Consider the following 19,089-nt stretch of genomic DNA (forward strand, 5'->3'; position numbering starts at 1 on the left):
GCAGGTCGTGTCTTCAGCGTCTTGTACGAGGAGAAAAATCAGTGTAAAATGTTTAGATTGGAAACACGTTGAAAGAAAACACAGATTCTCATCATTATTTTGTGTTATTTGCTGCAGGTTCAACTCCGGAGCCAACAATGGCCCTGTGACAATAATGAAACCAACAACAGCCCACGACGAAACAACGCCACATCTTCAACGCCACTCTGCAAAACTGAAATGAAGCTGATAGCGGGTCGTTGACCTGCATTAGAAGAGGAGAGGGGAGGTTAATCCTGTGCATCGCTGCAGAGATACTGTGACATTACTGTTTCCTTTATCGTGATGTTTTACACAAAGATCCTGTTTGAATAGCAGTTAAAGAATAAAATAATGGAAAGGTGATAAGTAGAAAAACAGACACCACGTGTCACAAAGTTAACATCTCTAATATACAAACTACTTTTCACCTGTTTCACAATCGAATTTACTGTCAGGGAGGTTTTCACATACAAGAAACTTAGCTTTGTGTTTTGGTGCATAATGTTTCAGCGTAGTAAGAGAAAGTGCTGCAAGTTAAAAATCCTTAAATAGAAATTTACATTAAAAGATGTAAATTAAATCCTTTTGACCAAACAGCAGCTAAAGGTAACGAGATCGCACGTCACAGTCCGAACTAAACATTAAGGCCTAAATCATTCCTTTGACAGATCACGTTTGTTTTAGGCTTTTTTGTTTTTAATAATAACAATAATAATAATAATAATAATAGCTTGAATTTATAATGCACCTTTCAGGAGACCCAAGGACGCTTCACACAGTAGGTATGTATGTATGTGAAGCTGTGACCCTGACGTGTTAACAGATCTTGTTTTTGTGTGTAATCTGAACTGTTGGTGCGACTCGTTGAACAGTGTTCCTGTTACAGACGTGTGTTTACAGCAGAGTGTGTCGGGACAATGTGATGGTATATTGTTACATTCAGACAAAACTACCAGACTTCATCTGAAGCGTGCCATGATGCTGTTACAAGTTTAAAAATAATTGATTACGTTTTTTTACATTTTTATATTGTGTGCTATTAGAATTGTTTTCTCGTGAGACAATGCTTCTTATGTATTTTTAAAGAATAGTTTATGTTTTAAGAAATTTAGAAATGAGAAGATTGACATCACTCTCATGTCTGTGTGTTTAATATGAGACCAGGAGACAGTTAGCTTAGCTTAGCTTAGCTTAGCATAAACACTGGAAAAACGTGGAAACGGCTCGCCTGGCTCCATCTGGAGGTCTGGTCATCGCTGCACGAGAGACTAAAAGGCGGCTGAGTTTTGCCAACGCTGATTTTTTTTTTTTAAACCTCTGGACAGAAGCAAGATAGTCCGTCCACAGAGCACCCCATAATGTTGTCGTACACTTTGTGATTTTTACAGTGGACAGCGCCAGGCTAGCCGTTTCCCCCTGTTTCCAGTCTGTATGCTAAGCTAACCAGCTGAGGGCTGTAGCCTCATCTGTAAGGGGCAGATGTGAGCGTGGTATCAATCTGCTCATTTAACTCTCAACAGGAGACTTTTATAAAATGTCACACTTTTTCTTTCATGATGACCAGATAAAGTCTGAAGAGTTGTGAAATGGTTACACAAGTGTGACTTGTGTTCATGTTACAAAACATTAACACTGTTTTTACTGTCTGCTCTGTGTTCTGCGTGTTCAGTTTGCATGAAGTGAATAAAAGTGATTTGACCCTGTTGGTCCGTTTCTAAGACGAGGCTCCTACGTGTCCTTGAAATGCTTTAAAGTTTGAGAATTTAAGGAAAATATCAAGGCATTGAAAGTTTTTGAAAATAGACACAGGTTATTGAAAGTGCTGGAATTAATATATTTAATAGAAATTAAAGTTATTTTTATATTTTTTGAAAGGTGCAATATGTGACAATTTTAGTTTTAATCATTCAAAAATCATCAAAATGTGGAGAAATAACAGGTTTGATTTTAAGAGTATATATATGTTTGAGTATACATTTTACAGGTGGCTGATTATTACACATTGAACATTTTACATACTTAAAGGGACAGTCCGCCCCAAAATTTAATATATACATATATATATGTATGTATATATATATATATATATGTATATATATATATATATATATATATATATGTATATATATATATATATATGTATATATATATATATATATATATATATATATATATATATATACATATATATATATATATATATATATATATATTGTCTTACTCTGATATTTATCCATCGAGATTTGTTTTGGTTTTGCAGAGATGTCTGCCTTCTCTCTAATATTATGAAACTAGATGACCAATCTGTACAGAAACACGACTCAGTAACTGAAGATGATCCACAGAGCTTGTTGTGAACAGTTTCATGTAGGAACTATTTTCTTTCTGTATCAATGTGCAGAAAGAAGTATGCATCTAAATCTAGGTAAGTATAGAAGATAATATTTAGCAATAAATGTACTTAAATATCAAAAGTACAAGTAAAAGTAAATCATGCATATTTTCACATTAACATTAAGTATAAGCTGTTCACTGTGGGTCGACCGATTATCAGCCGGGCCAATTATCTGAACTGATATTCAGCATTTCTCTGATTATTGGACTCATCATTTCTTTTTAAATGTACTTAGTTACCTTCCATCACTGCATTTCACAACAAAAGACAGTACATTATTTATCATCATGTCCGTGTGTCCAGGTGTTCCTCTGACTTTCTCTTCAGTCTTTGGACATCCTCCAGTTAACTAGATAACTAGGTTATTTGTAAATCCACCACTCATCATACATTGGACTGTATTCAGATGCAGACTCTGTTGGAGCCTCCTGAAGCATCGAGCCCAGCTGCTGTTCCTGCTCGGTCTGTCTGGGTTAGTTGGGATTCAAGTATTTAAACCACAAGTTAGAAACAAAAAGAGAAGTTTTCCCTCTTTACCTGAAATCTGAGGTGTTTATCTTAGCGTCCATTTTCAAGACTGTGGCGCCCTCTTCTGTCCTAAAACCAGCCTCGATGTGTGGAACAGAAAGGTCTGACGGTGCAGGTGTGTGTGTGTGTGTGTGTGTGTGTGTGTGTGTGTTTAAAATGATCAGATCTCACATGGAGCTTGTGTAAACGTGAATAAAACAGAATACAATCATTTGCATGTATTTTTTGTCCTGTATTTATTTAAATACTGTACAAAGACGAAATATTTCAGGTTCAAACTAATAAACTATGTTGATTTCTGTAAATATTTGCTCCTTGTTAATCTGATGGCAGCAACACGCTTCAAACAAGTTTGGGATAGTGGCAACAAAAGACTCTGCAGGTGAACAGGTTCATTGGTAACAGGTGATAGTGTCACGTTGAAAGGCTCAGTCAGGTTGTTGTGAGGTTCAACTCTTCGTGAAACACGTGATTGTGTAAAGGATGTTTCTACATGGACTCAGGAACACTTCATAAAACTGTTGTCAGTAAACAGTTTGTTTGTAAATGACTGCACTCTGGTTTTATTCAGGTGTTACACACCTGACAACTCAGAGTTAGAGTCTTTGTAATTATATTGTTCCTGACAAAGTGGCTTTCAAGCTTCGTTTCATTCTCTGTTTGCTTCATTCTGGCAGCAAGACTGTGCGTGACAGGTGTGTGTGTGTGTGTGTGTGCGTGACAGGTGTGGTGAGTGTCACATCCTTTTAAGAAGGCTGCTATTTTCCGTTTCTTGTCAAACATCTTCTGTGGTTAACACATGGGCTTTTGGGCACATTTTTAAGTTTTGTTCCACGACATAAAATACATCAGTAAATAACATTTGGATTAAAAACCACTTACCTATGTGTATTAAAAAGGAGCGAACACTAAACGGAGGTTGTCTGGGACATAAAACCAAATGTAGAAAGTTGACTGCAGTTTTCTCACTGATATATTTTCAATATTTAGCTGATTTTGTTCACGTTTGAGATATAAATTGTTAGAAATATGTTTATGTAAAAAAAAAAGTCACACGTTAAATCTCATGTTGCAGCTAAATGGGTGAACTTTAACATTTAGATTTAACACTTAACTTTTTTTGTTTACATATAAACATGTATTGCTCTATAGGTCAGGTGTGTGCGTCTCTGTCAACAGACAGTTACAACGTGAATAAAACAGAATACAATCATTTGCATGTATTTTTGTTCTATATTTAATTAAATACTGTACAAAGACGAGATATTTAAGTTTCAAACTAATAAACTATGTTGATTTCTGTAAATATTTGCTCCTTGTTAATCTGATGGCAGCAACACGCTTCAAACAAGTTTGGGATAGTGGCAACAAAAGACTCTGCAGGTGAACAGATTCATTGGTAACAGGTGATAGTGTCACGTTGAAAGGCTCAGTCAGGTTGTTGTGAGGTTCAACTCTTCGTGAAACACATGATTGTGTAAAGGATGTTTCTACATGGACTCAGGGGGTTGGGTGGGTGAGTTTAGGGGGGTCATATCCTCTTTTGAGAAGGCTGCTACTTTCTGAGAAACTCGTCTCCTGCAAACATTCTCTCATGGTTGCACTGTTAGAAGATATAGATGATAATGCGTGTGTGTGTGTGTGCGTGACAGGTGTGGTGAGTGTCACATCCTTTTAAGAAGGCTGCTATTCTCCAGTTCTTGTCAAACATCCTCTGTGGTTAACACATGGGCTTAAGAGATCTGTATGTTTTGTTCCACGACATAAAATACATCAGTAAATAACATTTGGATTAAAAAAACACTTATGTGTATTAAAAAGGAGCGAACACGAAACAGAGGTTGTCTGGGACATAAAACCAAATGTAGAAAGTTGACTGCAGTTTTCTCACTGATATATTTTCAATATTTAGCTCATTTTCTTCACATTTGAGATATAAATTGTTAGAAATATGTTTATGTAAAAAAAAAAGTCACACGTTAAATCTCATGTTGCAGCTAAATGGGTGAACTTTAACATTTAGATTTAACACTTAACTTTTAAATAAAAAACCTGATAAAACCTTTGTTTTCTTCTTAGTCTGACTTTTTAGTGGACTTTGTGTGGTGGTGGGTCGTTTGCTGGCTGTAGCAGAATCCATTACTACCCAAACACTAGTTTGGGTCCGCCGCGTTTGTTTACTTCCTGTATCCAAGTCGAAAGCCGGTCGAGGACGCGCATTCAGTGTCATCCGACGTCACGTCCGCAGGACTGCGCGGGAAATTTGCGCCCGAATTGCAGTACATTATGCAGCACACAGCCTGTTCAAGGCAATGGAGAGATACGTGGGTGGACTCATTCTTTTTGGTTTTGAACGCTTCATCACCCATTAGCATTAAAAATTTTAAAATGCATATTTATAATTTCACAGATCCTGCCACAAGTTCCTTTAACTTCGTCCAGACAATCAAGCAGAGGTTGCAATGCACCTTTGCTTTTGATTTTTAAGGGCATGTATATCTGAACATCATCAGCAAAGCAGTGGAACGAGACATTATGCTTTTCAAATATAGAACCTAGGGGCAACATATATAATGAAAATAGGGTGGGGCCCAGAACCGAACCCTGGGGGACGCCACATAGGAGCGGAGCATGTCCAGATGAATAATCTCCCAGGCAAACTGAAAAAGTCCTGTCCGTCAGGTAGGAGTTAAACCATTTTAGAGCAGTACCCCTGATCCCAACAGAGCTCTCCAAGCAGGACAGGAGGATATTGTGGTCGACTGTGTCGAAAAGCAGCTGTTAAGTCGAGGAGAACAAGGACTGCCGAGTGACCGGAGTCGACTGCTAGGATCAAATCATTAAAAATCTTTAAAAGAGCTGTCTCAGTGCTATGAAGCTGTTTAAAACCAGATTGAAATTTTTCATGGATACCATGTTGATCTAAAAAATCTTGAAGCTGCGATGAAACAACTTTCTCCATGACTTTGGACAGAAAGGGCAATTTGGAAATGGGCCTAAAGTTGGAGAGTACAGTTGTCTGGGACATAAAACCAAATGTAAAAAGTTGACTGCAGTTTTCTCACTGATATATTTTCAATATCTAGCTCATTTTCTTCACATTTGAGATATACATAGAAATATGTTTATATGTAAAAAAAAAAAAAAAAAAAAAAAGTCCGCTCTGACACATTTGTCTGATGGTTGAACAACATCTGAACCCGACTAACTTCCTGAAACCAACAGACCAACGTTGACATCCACTTCAAGCAGTGACAGGAAGTCTGCAGGGTTTGAAATTCTCTTTAATTCTTCACACAACTTCTTCTTTCACGTCTCGTGTACAACAGAGTACAACTGCCAGGAAAGATTGTATGAACGTAGTGGAAACACCTGAGACATTTTCTTGGCATGACTGTCAGGAGAAATTTGTCGTATAGATAAGAAGAAAATGAAACAAAGGAAACAGACTTTGACTGGAGCTCTTTTAATTATAACGTTGTGTCTTCTGCTGCAGTTTGAAAGCATCTGACTGGAGAATTAACTGTTTATCTCCGTGAACCTACTCATTATATTCACATAATGTCGTCACTTTGCATTTTCTTTTGTTGTTTTTCCACAAATTCTGTTTAAACGTTAAAATCTTTTGTCTTCAGATTTGGTTCGACAAGACGTCGTACAAACTAGTTCGTCCAGAGCTGAGCTTAGTTTAGTCTCCTGATGTTAAATATGCATCAAACAAAGCTAAAACGTTTAACAGTAGTTCTGTAACACTAACAGCACATTCACCAGAGTTTATTTGATCTTTCCCACAAATCTGATCTAAATGTTAACGATGCTGTACTTCCTGGACAGATGTTGTTGCAATAATCATAAAATGTTCAAAACATCATAATTAAATATAATGTGTGATTTTGCAGAATGGTCTAATATAAATATAAATATTCAGTGTGGTTTTGAGGTCGTTGTGTGTCAGGAGTTGTTAAAGTAGTTTAATGTTATCAGACAGATTGGAGTTAACGAGGTGACAACAGAAGAGAGCAGGTGGCCTTTAATGCTGACAGAGCTGATTATTAATTAATGAATCATTCTGTTCAGTGAGAATTAAATGAAAAGTTTGTGTTGAATTCTGATATTTGGTGAGATTCAGTTCCACTCTTGTGAAGCTTTAAGAGAAAAAAATGACCAAACAAACTTTGACTCTGTTATTAATGTTGTTGAGGACAAAGACGAGCTCTTTCACTCTGTTCTATGTTGCTTTATTCTTTTATTTTTATATTCTGATTATCTGACGTGTCTCTAGCAGCTGGTCAGTTGTGATTGCAGTTTTCTCACTGATATATTTTCAATATTTAGCTCATTTTCCTCAAATCTGAGGCATAATTGTTAGATTTGTTAGTTAAATGTTACATCTAAATGGGTCACCTGTAATATTTAGATTCAACATGTTTGTATGTAAAAAACAAAACGTTAAATCAAAATCTAACATTTAGATTTGAAACTTAACTGTTTTTGTTTACATATAAACATTTTTATGAACAATTTGTCTCAGATGTGAAAACTGCAGTCAAATTTTTTACATCTGACACTCGATATAAAACATCATCAAGCTGAACTGGGGGAGATAATGACTCCAGAAATTTGCTGACAAATCCTGAAAACAGACGCTTCTTACATGTGCAGAACTTGCCTGAGAAATCTCCTGTTTTTAAGTTTCCTTCAGTCTCAAAGTAATCCACTGATAGTTGTCTGTTCATCAACAGGTTCACTGTAAACAGGAACTACTAACAGCTAATTCAGCAAAGTTTTAATGGAGTTTTATTTCTGTTGCTTTTCTGTTTTAAAACAAGTCTCCAGCTACTTCAGTTGAGGAGAGTTTTACTGTGAAGCTCCAGAAATGTTTTGTGGACTATGAAACTTCACCTGACTTTACATCAGCATGAGGGAGGAGATGATGACTGAGTTTTTGTTTTGTTTGAGTGAACTGTTCCTTTAACTGTATTTCCAACAAACCACTGTGATGTTTGTGTTGCCTGAATATGAGGAGGGAAACTGGGAATTTCTTCTACATCAGTGTTTTTGTGTGAAATGTTTTGTGGACTGTGAGACTTGGGGCTGAGTTACACTCTTCATTACAGCCTGTTTCTTTCAACACGTCTGGAGCGGATCTTTTATTTGCTTGTGTTGGAGGAACTGCAGAGATGTTTCACTGCTGCTGATCAGGTCGCAACAGGTCAGGAAGAGAAGCAGCTTTGACACATTAACAGAGAAGCTGAAGCTGAATTTGAGGCTATAAAGTTGTTTTTTATATACACAGCTTTAATGTTAGTGTGAAGACAAAGTGCAGTTCACGAGTCATAGTGAAATATGTGGTTTGTACCGGAAGTGTTGCAGCTGCAGGCTGAGGAGCAGAAACAGGTTGTGATGAACCAGTCAGGGTGTTGAGGAGTGTCTGAAGCTCCGTCATATAGAGACACCATCAGTGTGGTGAAGTCCTCAGAAGACATCGACAACTATGGAGCTTCTTCCTCTCGTGTGTCTCTGTCTGCTGAGCTGCTCTGGAGAAACGTCTGCTGCTGGAGACGGTAAGAAAACTGATCATCACTCACTGACAGTCTTTAATTCTCACTTTGTTTCATCTGAGCAGTGGAACAATGTGGAAACATGCTGGATGTTACAGTTTTTTCCAATTGCTAAAACACAATTTTGCAAACTAGGCTGGTTTTATCAAAATACTTAACACAATTCACAAAACCACACACCCAAACTGCAAAATACCTCATATATCCTGCAAAATGAAGCACTGCAGCCAAAACTACATATAGCATCATCAAAATCAAACTTTTGCACCAAATGGCACACACTTCATTCATATTACCAGATTCTTGTCTAACCAACTACAAACTGTTGGGCAAAATGAAACGCACTCTCATCTTTAGTATGCTTTGCCATAATACTAAAATAGTTCAAATTGTAGAGAATTCTTCAGATTGTTCACATGCACAGAAATATTTGCAGATGCACACACATGCTGTTGAAACATTTATTTTTTTATTTTTCACCAAACAAGTCAGTGCAACAGTGCACAGCAGATATATTTACATTGGAGTGAACAAAAATGTGCTCACAAAACAGTAAACTGAAAAAGAAAATTGCAGAAAAAAATGTGCGTATTTGTGTGTGTGTATTTTGTGTACGTGTAGTGTGTGTGTGTATTTTGTGTGTGTATTTTGTGTACGTGTAGTGTGTGTGTGTATTTTGTGTGTGTGCGTGTGTGTGTAGTGTGTGCACAGTGTGCAGTGTGTGTGTAGTGTCTGTATTTTGTGTATGTGTGTGTGTATTTTGTGTGTGTGTATTTTGTGTACGTGTAGTGTGTGTGCATGTGTGTGTGTATTTTGTGTGTGTATTTTGTGTACGTGTAGTGTGTGTGTGTATTTTGTGTGTGTATGTGTAGTGTGTGTATTTTGTGTACGTGTAGTGTGTGCGTGTATGTGTAGTGTGTGTATTTTGTGTGTGCGTGTGTGTGTGTATTTTGTGTGTGTGTATTTTGTGTACGTGTAGTGTGTGTGTGTGTATTTTGTGTACGTGTAGTGTGTGTGGGTATTTAGTGTGTGTATGTGTAGTGTGTGTATTTTGTGTAAGTGTAGTGTGTGTGTGTGTGTGTGTGTACTTTGTGTGTGTGTGTGTGTGCGTCACCTCCTTCCTGCTGCAGACACTGGTGGTTTCTGATCATCTCTTGTTCTGAACTGAAACCTTCTGGATGTCTGTTGGAAAGAAACAGGAAATATTCACATTTAAGAGGCTGGAATCAGAATTCTGACTTTCTGTCTGAACTCCAGTCGATTATAAAAATAATTGATGATTAATATAATAGTTATAGAAGTAATCGATGAAGCGTAGCAGCTCGAGTTTCTTCAGTTAGTGTGTGGTCGGGTGGATGTGGTGGATGTGGTGGGTGGAGCAGGGCTTTATGTCAGAGATATTGCAGTCGTAGACGGCAGCAGATTATCTGAGTGTGTCCTCTACCCGAGTGTTTTTACAGCAGCAGCTCCGACATTTTTCTTAAAATGTTTCCTGGTTTTTGTTTCCTTCATGATCACTGGAGAGCAGTGAACTCAGAGATCGAGCTGTCAGACTTCACACAAACAGAGAAGCAACTTTCAGCTCACGTTATTCACTTGAGTCTGATCGCAGGTTTATTCACCCAAACAGACAGAAAACTTAACTGTACATCAGCCTCAAGATTAACAACCTGCACCAAGTGTGTGTGTGTGTGTGTATATGTGTGTGTGTGTGTGTGTGTTCAGTTTAGCTTCTGACAAAAGTCAGCACTCACCAGATACTCTGGTTCTTTCCGTGATCCTGCAGCATCTTCTCTTTTTTCCATCTCTATTCTACACGTTCATAAAGTAAAGAACATTTCCTTCATTCAGCAGTCAAAGAAGAGAGTTACAGTACAGAACAGTGAAGTGAAGATAAATCCACTTCTTTAATCTGAAAAGGTTATAAAACAAACTCTGTGCTGTCCTTGAGTCCGGGGGGTTTATTCCTCCAGAGCTCCACAGCTCCAGCTGCTGTCTGCAGTCTGTCACTGATCTGAAACACCAGCATCTGTCCCTGCTCTCCTCTGGTCTGTTTGTGCAATTAACCGCTCAGCAAGCCAAATTATTTGTCTGATGTTTGCATTAAAAATGATGTGAACGACATCAACACCACAATCAGGCGGGAGGTGAAGATCAGTGACTGCAGTTAGCTGAGGTGCAGCTCGTGGGTACCTGTCACTCAAAGAGGCCACACCCCTGATTATGCATAACTTTAAGCCTTAATATCATTTAAATGAGTGAGTTATATAAAGATTCTCCTCCACACAGTTGTCATGAAGGGATAAATTAAGTATAGAGACCAAAACTGTTTTTTTACACGTTTATTTCTGCTGTAAAGTCGGACATTGTAACATGAGCTCTTATGGGGATTGACTCACTTTTGGAGCCTCAAGTGGTCATTTGAGAAACTGCAGTTTTGGTGCTTCATTTCTCAGCCCTGGAGGTTGGTGCTTGTTAGCAACATGTTAGCATGCTAACACACGATTTGGCCATAAAATAATATTGCAGTATTTTCAGGATATATCTTGATATTTTTGACTGAATATCTCTATATAAATACTGTGACAATATTGTAGAGATGACTATTGATACTTTGACAATCAATCTTATCAATAATCACCAGTAATGTGGATATAATGACTAAAGTATTAGAATAAACAGATAGATAAAAGATATTTGAATTACAAAGTTAAAAACAACCTGTGTGTTGCAGCTGAGGAACAGGACAGTTTGGTGGTTAGTTGTGTCTTTGAATCCAGTCCAATAAATCAAGATCTGACATGAATAAAACTACAACTTCTCCTGGTGTTTTAAAGCTGAAGAGTTTCCAGCTGAATACATTTTGTAACATTCAAACACAAAGCTCAGTAACAAAAACTTAATAAACTATACTGTACAGCTTAAATATACTTAAAATATGTCACAACCAAAACTATTATGTTAGAGGAAACAGGTGTTGAGTTATTGTTGTGGTGTGTAAAGTTGTTATCTGAGTTTGTTTCCTGATGACTCTGCATGTTAACATACTGAGTAACACATGTTTTTATCTTCCAGGTGTCAAAGTGGTCGTGAAAGAAGATGATGATGCTGTTTTACCCTGTTCGCTCAGCACCAAGGAGGACATCACAGGAAAGACCTTTGACTGGAGGAAAGATGAAAGTCGGCAGGAGGTGTTCTTTTATGATTCAGGCATCTTCAGAAGTGAAGATGAGCAGTTCAGAGGTCGAGTCTCACATTTTCAAGATCAACTGAAGAACGGCAACGCCTCCATAAAGATCAGAAAAACAAAGATGGCCGACAGCGGGAACTACAGCTGCATTTTTCCACGTCTTCAGAGACAAACATTCAACATTGAGCTTGTTGTTGGTGAGTGCTTTCATTAAACAGTTAAAGATGTCCGCTCATTTACTGCTGCGACTGGTTCAAGAGTCCCAGATGGACTTTTGTTGTGGTCAGAATACACATCTGGCAGGGCCTCGAGCCCACAGAGCTGCAGCCACATCTGGAGAGATGACCTCTGTATCAAACATGCAGATATCAGAGACACGCTGCAGATTATGTCTCTGTGCAATGAAATTTCAGCTGTCTATAGTAGATGAAACATGACTTTTACACAGTATTACCTGTCTGTTTCAAAACAATCTAACATGTGTTTGTTTTTCCTTTCAGGTCAAGTCTTAACCTCTTGGGGTTCATTTTGATTTTGTGCGTCTCTGCCTCTTAATATTTACTCATTTTAAACAGTATAATACAAAGACCATGAGGAGCTGATACATGTCCACTACATCACTGTAAAGCAAACACTCTGAGGTTTATCAGCTGTGTTGATCTTATTTAAAGCTCAGAGACAGTTGAACTGGTGAATGATTAAACAGAGAAAAAGTAAAAGTTTTATTTTGTTTGTTTGTTTCATTTGATTTTTTAAATTAAATGAATAAGTTATAATCTGGGCCATCAGGCTGAAATTCACAGGATCTCTCCCTCAACTTGTCTAAAATGTCTGAACCAAATTTTAGGCTGACAGACAGAAGAGGCTCTGAGATATTTTAGAAAGTGCAGTACAGATTATCTCCAGCAGATGTCCACAGAGCTCTCTAAAACTTCTCCAAAGTTACCAAATGATGATAATAAATCCCTTTAAGATGCTGGAAAATGTCCCTCAGTGTTAAAGTTGACGGTAAAAAGATGTTGTGAGTGTTTAAATAAAGATTTACATATTTATTATCATTGAATCATGTCTCCTTAAACAGATCAATAAAGTTTCTCTGTTATGTGGGTGTCCCGCGACCACAGGAAGTCCGACAACAGTCACTTCCATATATGGTCACACAGGTAATTTAATTGGCTGCTGACTCAGAGTGTTTTCACGGTGCTGACTTACCATTGGATGAGAGCAGCTGTCAATAACACACATGTGGCGCTGAGGCAAAGATGCTGTCCTGTGATTGGCTGATGCAGTTAAAAGCCCGTTAGGTTCGTCCCTTTAGGTCGTAGAAAGATGCTGATTGGTTGGTTTTGTTCCGGGGCGTTTACTGATTTCAGAGATACTGAACATCATTGGTCAAATCTGTTGTCGATACTTTAAATTGATTAAAATGAAGTTGTTCGGAAAGTTTGACGAGCGGCGCTAAAAATAAACGAGGGACACAATCGACTTTTATTGTGGTGGTTTTAACTTCCGCTTCCGTTTAAACGCGCTGGATTTAACGGGTGGACTTTTGTGTTTAAAACGAGCCGCTGTTCGTCTATAAATGTCTGTTTTTACACCTATAAACACATTTTAACTGCGGCTACACAGGCTAGCTAGTAAGCAGCTAACTGTTTACTGCCGTAAAGTGAGACGCTGCTGTTGTGATGTCGTAAATCTTTATTTTAGGTTCCTAAATGTGTTGATAAAAACGAACATGTCAGCTTTCAGATGAGGTGTAATATGTGTGTGTTGACTTCTGTCGTCAACATGAAAATATCTTTTATGTTTGTTTATTAATTTTACACGTAAATATCGGGTCGCGTGCATCCTCCGCACCTTATAACATTAAGAGACAGAACAGGTGAAAAGTCAGGTGAGTCGTGATTCTGATGACGTCACTCTCCACCTCTGCAGGTGTTTCTGTAAATGTCTTCTCAGGCCTGTCAGTCTAAACACTAACATCTGTGGGCCTGAACCTCTCTGTGTTGAACTGACTGGGATCACTCGTCACTTAAAGGTGGACACGTTTATTATATTATAGTTATACAACAACATCTTTTAATCCAAGAAGCCTGTGTGTTATTAAATCTAATACTTTTATTCAGATTGTCTAATTACATGAAGAAGTTATTGTGCAATATGCTGCAGTCAAATAATTAATTACTGCATTTCCCAAAAAGTCTCCATATAAAGTCTTTTTACTGACGTGACAGAATAATGTAATCTACTTTATTAATGTAGTTTAGTCCCAGGTTCATTTTGGGTTCATGAATTTTAACTTCATGTTTAATATTTATGTAACAATGTTTATATTTATGTATTGCATCACAGATATTTTAGTATCACAGGAAAGATGCAGGCTCATCTTGAGACAATTCAAAATAAATCAGAATCAATATGACTGTACGTTATTGAGCTAAACAGCTTTTTCTGTCACTGGTGTGGAAACTCACATTTATCCCAATAATGGTAATTCATCATCATCAACTTATCAACTAGAGTTTTTATAGCAAACCACAATCAAAGTCTTCATCCTCCCGTCCCTTCACTGGACCAACCTTTAGGGAAGGAAAAGATCATTTAATTTAAAAACATTGAAGCGATGCACCAATCATACGTACGTAGAGTCAAATGTAAGTGCAGCTGGATTCTGTTAGAAACAGTTGTTTCTGTTGGAAAAGTTCACGTCACAGAGTCAAACAAGCTTTGGAGCTTCAGTATCATCTGCTCATCTCTTGGTGCTTCTGAACTGTGTTGTTTGTGTAGATGCTGAGAAGAGTTTCTAATATTCAGTCTGCCCTCGTTGACATTAAACACTCATGTTTAAATAAATATAATTGTAAAAATAAATGAAACAACCCAGTTAAATCTTTCACAACCTTCTCTTGGCAGAAGTTCAACTAACTTTATGGTTAATTTTTCTTTCAGGCAGCATAATTAAAGTAGTTCTCACTAACATGTGACACATCAGGTGTGTTTACCTTTGAACACCATGTTTTATATTTTATTACAATCTTTATAGTTCAGTTTAACAAGTTCACTGTATTTGTGTGTCTGCCTCAAACTGGAAACAGTTTAAAATGTTTGAAATATCGTCCCATAAAATGATGCTGGAGGCTTTTATTGTGTTTTTCTCTTCACACTGTAAACTGGATACAAGCAGAGTGTGGATGAACAAAATCCCAATATTACATTAATAATGCTGAAACTGTCTCTTTATAATCTATTGTTCATAATGTGTTCACAGGTTTAGCCCCAAAACCAAATATTGATACACTTGATCATACAAAGGACGGGATCCTGCTGCAGTGTGAAGCTCATGGTGTTCCACCTCTTACAGTAGAGTGGAAGGACAGTGCTGGTAACACCCTCAAAAATGAGTCGATTCTGAAATCAGAAAGAGGAGGTCGTTCAGACATCACTCTCAACATTACTGTGACCAAGACCGACACCTACAGCTGTGTAGCTACGCAGAAGAAATTCAGCCATCAGATTGCTGCTGTGATCCCTGTGTATATCCAAGGTGAGATTCTTCCTAGTTGTGATTTAATATGTAAATAATTTCGAATGTTTCAAACTGAAAATTTAACTTTAAAAATTCCTTTATAGAAATGATGACGTTGGTTCATCAATCAACAGAGATTGGATAGAGAATTAGACGAGTCTGCTGATATATAACAGAACAAACATGATGGTTAATTTTAAATTCAGTCTGAACTGTCATACACACACACACACACACACACACACACACACACACACACACAGGTATTGATGGTTGGTTCACTGGGTGTTTGTGTTGAATAAAAAAGTTTTCAGGATTTGATAGAGACAGAAAATAACTTTGTGTTCAGTCTGAATTCACCTTTTAGGAGCATGAACATCATTAATTATTGTCTTTGTGACGATGTACAACGTTTATTAATTATTAACACTATATGTGCTGTATGTGATGCAGTTAGATTCCCAGTGTTACACTCACTCTCTTTACAGTAAATATGTTTCAGAGGAAACATCTGAGGACAGTTATGAAGCTCATTGAGAAGTTTTGTTCATCATGAATCTCATAGTATCAAACTGCAACATACACAAATCTTTATTTTACTTCATATTTCATCATGAAAGTGAAGTTTGAGTCAGCACAGTTGTGTTGGATTGCATCAGATCATTAATGTGGGCCTAATAAAGTGGCCACAGTGTGTTTGTTATTCTGTGTGTGATGATACATGACTACAATATGAGCACATACACTTGATTCATGTGTTCATTTAGTTAATTAATCAGAGAAACTGTGTTCACTGAGAGAGAAACTCTTGGTCCTGAAACACATCTGAGCTCTGTCTCCTCAAGTCACACTGGTGCTGCTTCTGGTTCTGATGCCACAGGATCTTCATCACTAAATCTTTGTCTCAGTGACATTAAAGAATGATGTTGGTACCAGCTCAGGTCCACTGAGGAGCTCAGACTGAAAGTGGTCGTGATATACAATATGTAACTCGATATTTTAAATTTTCTCAAAAGCGCTTCATAAATGTGAGGATGGGCCACAAAATCAAATATCTCAATATGTTTGACCAAACAGGCCCTACTGTGATAATATTGTAGGGATGACGATTGTTACTTTCACAAAACATTAACACGATGAGATTTCTGATAATAATCATCATTAATGTGGATATAATGACTCAGTGGGTAAAGAAAGTATCAGAACAAGTCGAACAGTCTGGTGAGTTCAGAACATGACGTCACTTTACTGTAATGAGCCTTTAAACCCAGGAACAGACAACAGTTATGATATATCACCATGTGAGAATATCAAATATCTAAGACAATATATAGTCTCACATCATGACAACAGTATATATTGTATATGTTGCTCAGCCCTGCTTTAGATTGTACAGGTGTTCCTATTAAAGTGGCCACACCCGAGCCCTGTTAACAGAAGGGGACAAGCTTTTAATGACCCTGTGTTTCACATTTCATAACACATTTTCTTTATAACTTTAATGTAAATAGACAACAAAGTTCACATGACGTCCTTTAATGTTTTTTTAAGCAAAACAAATGTGTAAAAGTTCAGGAGCTGCTGTAAAGTCTTCACTGTTGATGTGTTTCTGTCATGATGTGAGTCAGAAAAAGTGTTTTAGTTGATGAAAAAAGAAGTTAGAGAAGTTTTACTTGTCTTGTTCTATCTAACAATGTAACGAGGTGTAATTAAGGTTCCTGTTTCTCTGTTCTTCATGTTTCTCTCCTTCTTAAACACACTGTAATCCTCATGTACAAGCAGAGAAGTGATGAACAGGAAACATCACCACGTTTCAGTTATAATCCTGTAATTGTTCTTTATAACTGATGTCTCACTACATGTCTTGTTATCTTCACAGGTCCAGCTCCAGATGTCACAGAACCAGGTGAGATTCTGTTCTAGTCGTGTTGTTTCACAAACAGCTGGAGGAGTGAGTGCAGTCAGTAGTGTAGCAGTGGATGAGTGAAGATGTGCTGTGTGGATGTTGAGCTGTAAAAACAAACCAAAGGAAACCAAAAGCCCCGACACAAAGATGTGTGAGCAGATGTTCTGAAGGATTTCTATACATGGAGCACATCAGGCCCAGGTGTGTCCCCTGCTGCTGCTGAAGCTCCCAACAGGTCTGCAGCCCTGGAGACAGAAAGCACAGCAACAGCAGAGTGAAGCCGTCAGAGAGGCGTCACTGTGAGCTCTGTTTAGATTAGAGAGATTAGAGAGAGACTTTATTAATCCCAATGACAAACTGCAGCGTTACAGCAGCCGAGTTACACATGAATCACACAACAAACACCATGAAGACACTCAGACAGGAAGAGAAGAGTTTACTCACTGATGACTTTATTATTTTATTTCTCAACTACAAACTGAACTCAGACTGAAAACTAGGAGCAAACTTTACCTCTGAATTAAACAATGATAGTTCCTGTAATAATATGAGATCATGGAGGCTTTGAACTGAGTTTTTACTGGACAGTTAACACTTGTCATTAGTACCATTGTATTCAGGCTGTAACTACAAGTCTCCAACATTAAATATCAGTTTATAATTGTAGTCATTGTGACTATTAAAGCAGCAGAAGCTGATCAGAGATCTCCTGAAGGATTTGATGCTGAAGGATGAATTCAGATTCAGAAATCATGAGCAAACCTGATGTTTCACAGCAACATAAATGATCCGACTCTTCAACATGTTCCTGAAATCAAATATGGATCCTGCTGTGATCTTTAGTGAGCTTTTGTTGGCTGAGACAGAAGAATTGTTCTGATTATATTATTTAAGAATCTGTGTGGAGAGATGTGAAACTGTGTCTCAGTCTATATGTGTCTATAAGAATCTCTAAATATTGATTCTGTTCTTTTATTAATGAGTTAAAGTATATTTATGTTTAATAGTCGGAGCTTCAACAGACTCACGCTTCATAAAACCTGTGACTGTGTTGATCTGCTCCCATCAGGCCCAATAACTGTGGAGCCGACCAGCACCAAGAAGCTCACAGTGATTTTAACCTTCATGTTTCTGGACAGTAGTCAGTGGTCCATTTATTTCTTCACTGCTGGGACCAGAACCAGAAGCAGCCTCTGAGCTGTGGAGCCCAGCAGGAGGAAACTGGACCTGAGATCAGAGCTCACATCACTGTTCCTGCTCACATTCATCCCAGTGGAGTTTTCATGTGAAACAAGTTCAGATTTCAGGAGCAGACTCACCTTTAGTTGTTCTGTGTGAGCTGTGAGGTCCAGTCTGCTGTTTATCATCTGCACTGACCTTCTGACTGATGCACTCACTTTGTATCTGTTTCAGGGTCGTCTGCTGGATGGATTTTTGGTGGAGTTGTCTGCCTCGTTTTAGTTGGTGGTGTTGTTTGGCTTTGCATCAACAATCGTAAGAAAAGTAAGTTTAAATATTGTATCAACAGATTCATGATGAGCAACAACACAACTCATTATTTACATTTATCTCATGTTTAGAGTGTTGACAGTTTTCTTATTTTCTCATTAATCATCTTGTTGGTATTTACATTTGTGATTTTCTTGAATAAAACTTTGTTTTCTTTCCTGCAGATTAGAAGATAAGACGACTACGGTCTCAACTCAGTTCAGCAACACCACTGAATCCAACTGATCCATAAGAGTAACCAGCTCTACATGTGCTGTGAAGTTTTCTGTTGTGTGTGTTTCCACCATGCTGGATGATGGTGAGGACATTTTGTCTGGTCTTCTCTTATTTCAGGCAGTTTGAGGATTAAAATTTGGTTTTAAAGTTAAAATTAATTTCAGGTTGAGGTTTAGGGTTCAGGTTGTGTTGAGGCAGATAGTTGAGATGGAAGCAAGATAAAAAAATGTTGGCATG

The 19,089-nt window shown here is 37.7% G+C and overlaps 1 protein-coding gene across 1 annotated transcript; it reads left to right on the forward strand.

Moving 5' to 3' along the window:
* The first annotated feature begins 8,438 nt into the window (after window positions 1–8,438).
* LOC140998272 (myelin-oligodendrocyte glycoprotein-like) lies at window positions 8,439–12,420 on the forward strand. The gene is made up of 3 exons (XM_073468496.1): window positions 8,439–8,508; window positions 11,581–11,892; window positions 12,196–12,420. Exons 1-3 carry the CDS (start codon window positions 8,439–8,441, stop codon window positions 12,225–12,227), a joined length of 414 nt encoding a protein of 137 aa, XP_073324597.1. The 3' UTR covers window positions 12,228–12,420.
* Window positions 12,421–19,089: the final 6,669 nt, after the last annotated feature.

The sequence above is a fragment of the Pagrus major genome, chromosome 6 (assembly GCF_040436345.1).
Source record: "Pagrus major chromosome 6, Pma_NU_1.0".
Taxonomy (NCBI): domain Eukaryota; kingdom Metazoa; phylum Chordata; class Actinopteri; order Spariformes; family Sparidae; genus Pagrus; species Pagrus major.